Source organism: Amblyomma mixtum, chromosome 5 (genome assembly GCF_055824585.1).
Source record: "Amblyomma mixtum isolate Tamu chromosome 5, ASM5582458v1, whole genome shotgun sequence".
In the NCBI taxonomy this organism is placed as follows: Eukaryota; Metazoa; Arthropoda; class Arachnida; order Ixodida; family Ixodidae; genus Amblyomma; species Amblyomma mixtum.
The window spans coordinates 65,986,421-65,995,414 of NC_143016.1; the positions used below are offsets into that span (position 1 = coordinate 65,986,421).

Consider the following 8,994-nt stretch of genomic DNA (forward strand, 5'->3'; position numbering starts at 1 on the left):
CGGCGAGATATGGCACTCGGTGCTTTGGGCGATTCGAATAGAAAACAATCGAAGGAAAGCAATCGTGGTGCTATATCGGTCAATGTTGTTGCTGGGTTCAGGTTGGCCACCCACTGCATAGCGTGAAGCCGGAATGGCGTCTCAGAACGTCGCTGGGACATACGTGCTCGTTGGCAATGAGAGCGGACGTTTTGATGGGACGCAGAGGGTGGAGTGGCTGTCTGCGCGGCATTTCTAGATGCATAAGCACCGCGCGGGTGTACGAGCCAAGATGCACGCAATGCTGTAGGTGTTTAGCGCCGACGCCTTCTGGGCTTTGTCTGGTATGTAGTTGTCTTTGTTAGATTGCGTACCAGTACACACTGGTTTGCTACTGCCGTTGTAGAGGATGCAGGTGAGTCAGTGGGCTCTTCGTTTTTCTTCCGATTTTTTTTTTTGTCCTCTGTGCTTTATGAACCAGACAGAAGTTGCTTGCTTTCTGTTAACTTGCATGCTATCGCATTCACGTAACGTAGGTAGTCTTAAGTTCCCCCCCCCCCCCCCCCCCGTAATTTTTTTCCTACACTATATTTAATTACTACGTTTTTCATGCCTCGTATGTTGAATAAATAAATGAGTAAAACAAGAAAAACAACAAGGCGTCGAGCGTATGCTTCGCTTTAGGGACGTTTACTAGCTGAATAGTGATGATGATGATGAACTTTAATAGCACTAGGGCATCTCAGCCAAAGGGCGTCATGGCATAGGGTATTCCGGTCTACTTAAGGCATCGTGAAAGACCTACGTTCCACTCATTTCGTCTCTCAGAAGCCGACCACTACACCCGGGAAAAGCCTGCATTGATTGGAAACCTCTGAGCACCCGGTGGCACTGGCGTTCGAACCCCGGCATGGAAAGTGCCCTTCCTGCAGTATTTTTTGGATCTTTATAATTTCAATGACACAAAAGCGGGACTCCTAGAACAATATATCCTAAAACTGTGTGCACTAAACTGCGCGAACATCCGCTGTTAAAATGGGAGACTTATGACGCGATGAAAAAAGAAAAATTGCAAGTGATCATGCGGGTCTTGTCGGCCTGAAAGAAATGAGAAATTTGCATATTCGCACTGTACAAACTGTATAGGTATACGCGTCTTGTGTTTGCTGTGGAAAGTAGCAATTAGGTGTTTAAAATAAATGAGTAGGTAGGTCGAGTACTCTGGATTGAAGTACTGTTTTTGTTGCTTCTTTAAGTCAGCAAAAGAAAGCGAGCAGTTATCACTGCATGCTTGAAACAGATAAAAATCTTGTCCGCCCCTTCTGAGTTCTTTACATTACTATTTGCCCTTTGTATATTCTCTTGATCCGAGCGGGAATATTTTATGAGAAAACTATTCGTAGACCATGTTTTTAAACTTAACGCGGAGAAAGTTTTCAATTTCAGAAACAGGCGGGTCAATAGAAGTGAGAAGAAAGCCCAAATAAGTGTGCGTTGCTGTGTTTGTACCTGCCAAAGCAACACAGTCTGCTGCGGATGAAGGTGTTGTGGAAGGTCCCCAGGATTAATTTCATTGGCCTGGGGTTCCTTTGCATGCATGAAAAATCTTAGCGCACGGGCGTTTTGCAATTCGGCTGTTTCGAAGTGCGGTCGCTACTGGCAGAATTGAAGCAGTGAATCGGTTCAGAAAATGACAAAAGTACAAAAAATGACGAGAAAATATGTAATTAGGACCGAACTCACTAGGTACTGGCTCAGCACATTGTATACACTAGGCTGTGAAGAAAGTTTCGTAATATTTTTCTCTGAGGCTACCATAACCAAAGTCACTACATTTTCAATTTCTACGATCTTAATATAATATAAAAAGAAATACTTCTTTTTCTATTTTGCGCTACATTGTTATATCGGCTTGTACTTGTCAAGTTGAGATTAGTGTATAATACAATCGAACTTTTGGTAAGATGATAAATTTGGTGTATCTGCTTCGTTTCGTGTTATTCGATTGCGAAAGGCACACAACTTAATTGAAAATAGTCAGATTTTAAGCGTATTAACAGGCTAACGCTTAATATAATAAACTACGGACGCATGTAATAATATTTAACTTTTAACATACTTTTCCCGTGTTCATAAGTTGTCATAATTTTTACAGGCAAGAAAACCCCAAGCATGAATATTCTACAATTAAACGGAAGCTGCTAGAGCACGTATTTAAAGGCACAAAAACGGCACGATATCGCGTTCAAAAGTGAACAAGCTTTGGTTTTCGGCACTTTAGGAAACGACCGGAAGAGAGGGAAGCGCCGTCTAACAGTTACGGAAATGACTGACAGTAGCCTGTTTGGCAATGTAGTACCCAATTATGCAACAGTAAGCGCAAAAAAAAAAAAAGAAGGCTAGCAGAATGATCGCATCAAAATACGGATGCTGTAAAAACACTTCCGCAGCTGCTCTCCGTAAGTCTATCTGCAAAGTCTATGCAAGAATGTTGTAAATGCTTGGCATGACCCACCTATTTTTTCCGGCCAAGAACCGAATATACGAGCTACGCTGATGATGAAATTCTCCCTTTCAGTTCCTTTCACAGCCGCGCTTTATTATCCACAGATATTACACGTAATAGGTTTTGCAGGTGAGAACGTTGGCTAAAGCTATTCTTTTTTCTTCCTTTATCGTGGAAGACAAGATCTGTATTTCCTTTCGGTTTATCGTATTCCAAAGAATAAGAGGGGCTTCATTTTGTGATGTTTATATTTTTCTCAATTCATTGTTCTGCTCCCTCTTCAATGGTAGCGACTGCCTCTGACGTGAGGCGAGAAAGCTTCCAAGCAACATCACTCGCTGGCTCCAGCAACAAAGGCAGCTATGACTACTATTGAAGAGGCGGAAGAATTAGTAGTTAACGGAATTATCCCTGAACACTGCCCAGTGCTGCTTAAATTGACGTTGATGCTTAATGCCACGGAAATAACCAGGTCCGTAGGATTCACTTATCCGGCATCCACGGTAACGTAGACAAAGCTACAATCTATGAGACCGCCGTCGAGTTGGTGCTTCCGCAAACGCCTGGTCAGTTTATTTCCGCATGGCTCACAATCATGCATCGAAACGTGTGTCAGGCGAACCGATCGCTCGCTTTCCCGTCCTGCAAACAGAACTTACGAAAGCGCTTTGTTACGAAAGGGGCGTCAGTGGCGCTCACCTTCGTAGGCTATCCCGGGCCGAGGTCCCCGCAGAAGGAGCCAGGAGAGAGCGCAGCCCAGAATCCAGGCCCGCCAGCGGCGCCGCGCGTCACAACTCATGGCAGCCGGCGCCGTATCCAGTGCATGGGGTGTATGTAAAACACGAACCGTCGGTACGATGCCGAAAGCACGCGGCCCGCGCGCACCGGTCAGCAGTAGCAGCAGAAGCTTCTCAGGGCACGGGGAGCAACGCCTCCGTTGCACTTCCCCAGTGACGAGAGAATCCGTAAGCGAAACCCGTCAAAGTGCAAACACGGCACTCACACACACCTTTACACTCACGAGACGAGAAAGAAAAAAAAAATTCAGTGGAGAACTGCTGAAGTACGAAAGGGAGCTCTCTGAAGTCTCTGTCTATGTTTTTTCTTTAGTTTTTCCTAAATTTTCAGCCGCGCGCGATTTGGAGCGCCGATGAGGAGCGAAGTGCTGCTGCTCGAAGTTGCGGCGTTGCTCCGGTGCCGATGAGCGCCTGCGGCGTCGAAGCCGGCGGCGAGTTCGAAGCGGTGGCGGCAGCAGCGGCAGCGAGGTCTAGCAAGGACCACATCTCTCGCCGGCCACCCGTCAACAAGTGGAAGCAGCGCGGCCCCTGCCCGGCGAGCGAGGCGCTTCGACCGCTTTCGCCCTCACCTTCGAGGCGCACTCTTTTCTCTCCTCCTCCTTGCTCTGTACCCTCGCAGGGTCTCCTCCGGACGCCGGAGGGCGCCACCGAACGCGCGCGCAAGCCGCGCTCACGGGAGGCGCCGTCGGGCCACGGTGGCGTACACAGCGTACACAAGCTGGCCGTGCCGGCCCCCTCGAAGCCACTGTGGCGGTTTCGGGTGGTGTGTCGTGTACTCCTCGATTGTCCTCCATTCCCTCTCTACCTCACTTCCCGTTCTCCGCACTTGCATTTTCTGTCGTTTTTTTTCTTATTTAGTCATTTTTTTCCCCTTATCGCGAAGTACGCTTGCCGAGGTAGGGAGCGGATCGGTTTGAGTTCACGACGCCGGGGCACGCCAAGGTGTGTGTCGCTCGTCGTCAACGCGTTGCTATAGACGAAATGAGGGTCACTAGAAGTAGACAAAAAACAGACCCACTCGAGGCGATTATAGGTGAGTGTGGACGATTGACGCACTAGAGCCTCGGCGACAACTTGCCTGGCGGGAAAAATGAAGGAATAAATTATGTGATTTCGTATAAGTCAGAGTAATCATCAGCTTTTTTTTTTAATTGTGACAAGAAGTGGAAGTTATAGAGTATGAAGCCTTCTCGTGTACTGAATGTTGGGCAGGGAACTGTTTTTTTGGCTTGTTTTTCTTATGTTTTCGTCTCTTGCACACGCCCTGTACAGATCAATAAAACAGATAACGATCATCCTTAATGGTCACGTATGTCGGTAGGCGTAGCGGCTCAGAATGATGCTACTAGTGGTAGTTTGCGGAACGTGGATTAAACTAGTAATAGACATAAAATATTTGTTATACCGGGACTATGTTTCCTGTTATCGGCCTTTTCGTTAGATAGACCCGGTTGTCTCTAACTGAATGTGCCCTATCACGCACACCACACACACACACACACAAAGCCAGCAAGACATGGGAGATCGAAAGTTCGATGCAGAAAACGAGGGCGCGTGCACCTTGTGCTTTGCCTGCGCCTACGAAGATCTTGTTTTCGTTGTTGTTTCTGCCCTCAAGGCTTCTAATAAGAACATAAAAGAGAATAGCTCCTCCAAGTACTTCTGTATTCTCTGCGCCACGCAGGGGTATTTCAGGAGGCTGTGGACGTACCGTTCTTTGCGTGATAGCGATGGTGATAACGATGAAAAATAGGTATGTCTTTCATCTATAGGCAGATGCGAAGCGTTGAGTGTGCGGACGGGAAAATAACAGCTTGCGGTAGGAGAGCAGTAATTCCGCGGTCACTCACACCGATTGACCGCTCCATAACAGCTTTCTGTCCGCTGTGTCGGCTTTGTCTGGTGTGGCCCTATCCGCTCACTGCAACTCTCCGTGCGAAAGCATTCGCATGCATTCATTGCTTATTCTCTCTTCGCTGCGCCTGAAATGTCGTATTCACTCTTTAGTTCTGACGAATAAGATTGCTCACTTGGAGCTTTTCGAGATCAACTGTTGTCATACTTTGTTTAGTCCTACGATCACGAGGCGTGTGAAATATGCGCATAATAACAAAGGCGACCTAGCTAGTTAAATGGAAGAAGCATAAATAGCATCTCATAGACCGATGCATTGTTCCGCTTTGTTTCGGAGCGGACGCGCCGACGCCAATCAATGGCATAAACGATAGTATCCAGTACCAGGAAGTGGAGATGCGTTCAGAGGCACTGTTTGAACGCGGCTGGGGGGTATCGCAAGCGTTTAGCGAAATCACGAAGCCGTTGTTTTATCGCCTTTCCATTTCTGGAAGTGGCTCAGATGGGAAGAGGGGGCTGCGGGGTTTACGGTATGAATGAGGCGATGGAATTGCGCCTCTTTCGCCCTCATGCTTTTATCTCTTCCCAGTGGACTAAGTTGGATCCTTGCTTTATTGACTTGCACTTCTTCCTCACGCGCTTCAAAGCAGTGGCTTTAGCTTTTCCTTTTTTTTTGTCTTTTTGCTTTTTATCGACATCGAATCTTACTCTGCATGGAGAAAGGACGGTTCTAATTAAACGTTATCTCCACGCTGCCTGGATGTCGTGGCACTTTCTCGAGTCACTTCTTTCTCGTTTTCATTTTTCTTCTGTACCCCATGCGAAAGACATTATAAGCAGGTCGCCCGAGCTAAGCGCGCCTCGGGTAATAAAGCGTTAGGAAGAGGAAAGACGCAAGAAAGAGACAGGAGATCTCGCGTTGATTACGCCATTACAGATATACGCCTTGTCGACAAAGCTGTTCCTTGGTCGACCCCAAGCTACCCCGCGCCCTGCTTGCTTTTTTTCGGCAGTTTTCCTTAAGCTTTGCATGTTCGTGTTAAGTGCACGTACACGCAGCCATTTCGCGCTGTATTCTCGCGAAGGCGGCATAAATTTCGGCAGTCTGCTGCTGAAGACCTGCATGTACATGAACACGCGCGACACTTACGCTTGGCACTTCCTTTTTTTTTTTTTTTCGCAAGACATTCGCTTGGTGAGAGGTACGTGTTCCATTGGTAACTACTTCCCGCGTTTGTTTACTTTCGGGTTAGCATAATAATCCGGCTAAACTTAGGTGACGCAGCTTCTCCAGCCTGCAGAATTTAGTTTGAGTTCGTTAAATGTTCTTCGAGTTTCTGGCGAGAAATATGGAGCACATGTCTTGAGTCAGAAAAAAAAAGAGAGATTAATTACCTCTCAAGAACTTGAGCCGTGCACGACGTGCTCCGTTAAGTTCAGTTTCGTTAATGAAATTTATTGTGGCTGTATATTTAAGAGTAATTTAATCATGGTTGTTTGGGGGGGGGGGGGGGGGGGGTGAAAGCGCTGTTATTGCCATTGCAGTAGCAACCGCTGTTATTATTACGGGATATGGTGGTTCAGGTCGTATACAGCTTGTGCTAATTGGCTGACCAATGGAAGCATTTGCGGGCCCTGTATAGTTACGAATAAATACAGGTTATTAGGAAGGAAGAAAAAGGAACACAATGGTAGGGCTTTAACGTAGTTAAACCGAGTAGACGTGCGAGAGCATGCGTTTAGTTTGGTTGGCTCACTGCGCGGTTGTTGGCACGCCTGGAAACGATATTAGACCGTGGTCGAGGTTAAGCTGATTTGATCGCGTCATAGATGGAAGTTAATGGACGCGATGACGTGCAATGCACATCGCGAGAGTGCGCTGCAGTTTAATACGAGGCGTGATCGATTGCAGCGATAGAATAGTTTTTTTCTTCTTTCATGGTATTTATTCACAGTTTAATACGAGGCGTGATCGATTGCAGCGATAGAATAGTTTTTTTCTTCTTTCATGGTATTTATTCACAGGATTTTGTACAGAAAGGATATATATAAACTTTGCAAAGGCAGACGACGCAGCTATCCTAACTTATCTCGCCCATGAATTCGACAGCTTTGCCGAGAGCGCATCAGATAGATCTACAAACATAGACGCTACGTGGCTTATCTTTAAACGCGCTGTACAGTACTGTATGACTAACTTTGTCCCTCTCAAGATCAAACGCATCGCTAAAAATAACCCTTGGATCACTAGAGACGTCATTCACGCGCAGCGTCATGTAAAGAGGTTACGCAAAGCCATCAAGACCAAAGGTGGTAGTCATCTGAGGAAATCTAAATTAAGCAGTGCCGTTGAAAAGCTCAAACAGGTCACGAAACAAGCGAAAGACTACTACTTCAACGTAACTTTCCCAAGTTTTTTGAGAAATAATCCACACAGGTTTTGGAGCCATTTTCGTGGCCGTAAAACGGTGCAGTCCTGTCTCTCTGTAGAAGATAAGGCCAATACTGCTAATATGTACAACGATTTCTTCTTTTCAGTCTTTACTAAAGATAACGGCATCATCCCCGACTCCTGCAATTTGCCCCTGCTAAATATTGAACCTCTCAGAATTACCGATGACGGGATTTTCAATCTTCTGCTGAACCTAGATCCAAAAAAATCAACAGGTCCGGATGATATTCCAAATGAATTTTTAAAAAGATATGCCGAATGGTGTAGCAAGTACATTGGTATTATTTTTCGCAAGTCTATTTCATCATCAAGGCTGCCCAGAGACTGGAAAATGGCAAAGATCATACCTATTCATAAATCAGGGGACACTACCTCACCCTCAAACTATAGGCCAATCTCTTTTACAAGTACATCATGTAAAATTTTGGAACACATAATTTCGAAGCACATAACCTCATTCCTGGAGCGCAATAGTATATTGACACCCCATCAGCATGGATTCCGACGCGGGTTATCAACCGTTACTCAACTAACAGAGGTTGTACACGATCTAGCACTTAATATTAATAACTGTAGCCAGACAGACATAATATTGCTCGATTTTTCAAAGGCATTCGACTCTGTATCACACAATAAGTTGCTAGGAAAACTAAAAACTGTTATCGGGGAAGGCGACTTACTATCTTGGTTAGAAGATTTTTTGTCAAATCGGTCTCAGTTTGTTGTTTTTGAGTATGTTTCATCCAAAACAGTTCCAGTAACGTCGGGCGTTACTCAGGGATCAGTCCTTGGTCCATTGTTATTTCTGCTCTTCATCAATGACATAACTAATGACATTGATTGCAACATTAAGCTCTTCGCAGATGACTGCATTCTTTACAAAACTATTAACAACCGCGAAGACCATCTGTCGTTAAACAGTTCTCTAAAAAAAATAACAGAATGGTGTAACACGTGGCAAATGACAATAAACACTAAAAAATCCGTTTGTATGACAGTAACAAGAAAAAAATTCCCGTTTTGCTTTTCTTATTCTGTAAACGGCGTTCCATTAGCGAAAACTAAACACCATAAATATCTAGGTATTACGCTGTCTTCTGACCTGAGGTGGGACTCTCACATTGCTAACATCACGTCTACTGCTTTACGGAAACTTCTCTCTATCAGGAGACATTTGCGGTCCGCACCAGTATCTTCTAAACTCCTGGCCTACAAAACCCTTGTAAGGCCAGTCTTAGAATACGCGAACACAGTCTGGTTCCCCCAATCAATAACTAACATCACAAAACTTGAGGCTATACAACGCAAAGCCCTACGAATAATTCACAATAAATACAAGCGCACAGATTCCCCAACATTGCTTGCAGCTTCATCCGGTCTCCAAACATTATCCGCAAGAGCAAAAC

The 8,994-nt window shown here is 45.5% G+C and overlaps 1 protein-coding gene across 1 annotated transcript in view; it reads right to left on the reverse strand.

Annotated features, from left to right (window-relative positions):
• LOC149342485 (roundabout homolog 3-like) overlaps window positions 1-3,779 on the reverse strand; it is a 307,670-nt gene extending 303,891 nt beyond the window's left edge. Inside the window, exon 1 of the mRNA XM_089544885.1 lies at window positions 3,185-3,779. Within this exon, the coding sequence (XP_089401011.1) occupies window positions 3,185-3,284 (100 nt within the window). The 5' untranslated portion in view covers window positions 3,285-3,779. The remainder of the gene's footprint in view (window positions 1-3,184) is intronic.
• Window positions 3,780-8,994: the final 5,215 nt, after the last annotated feature.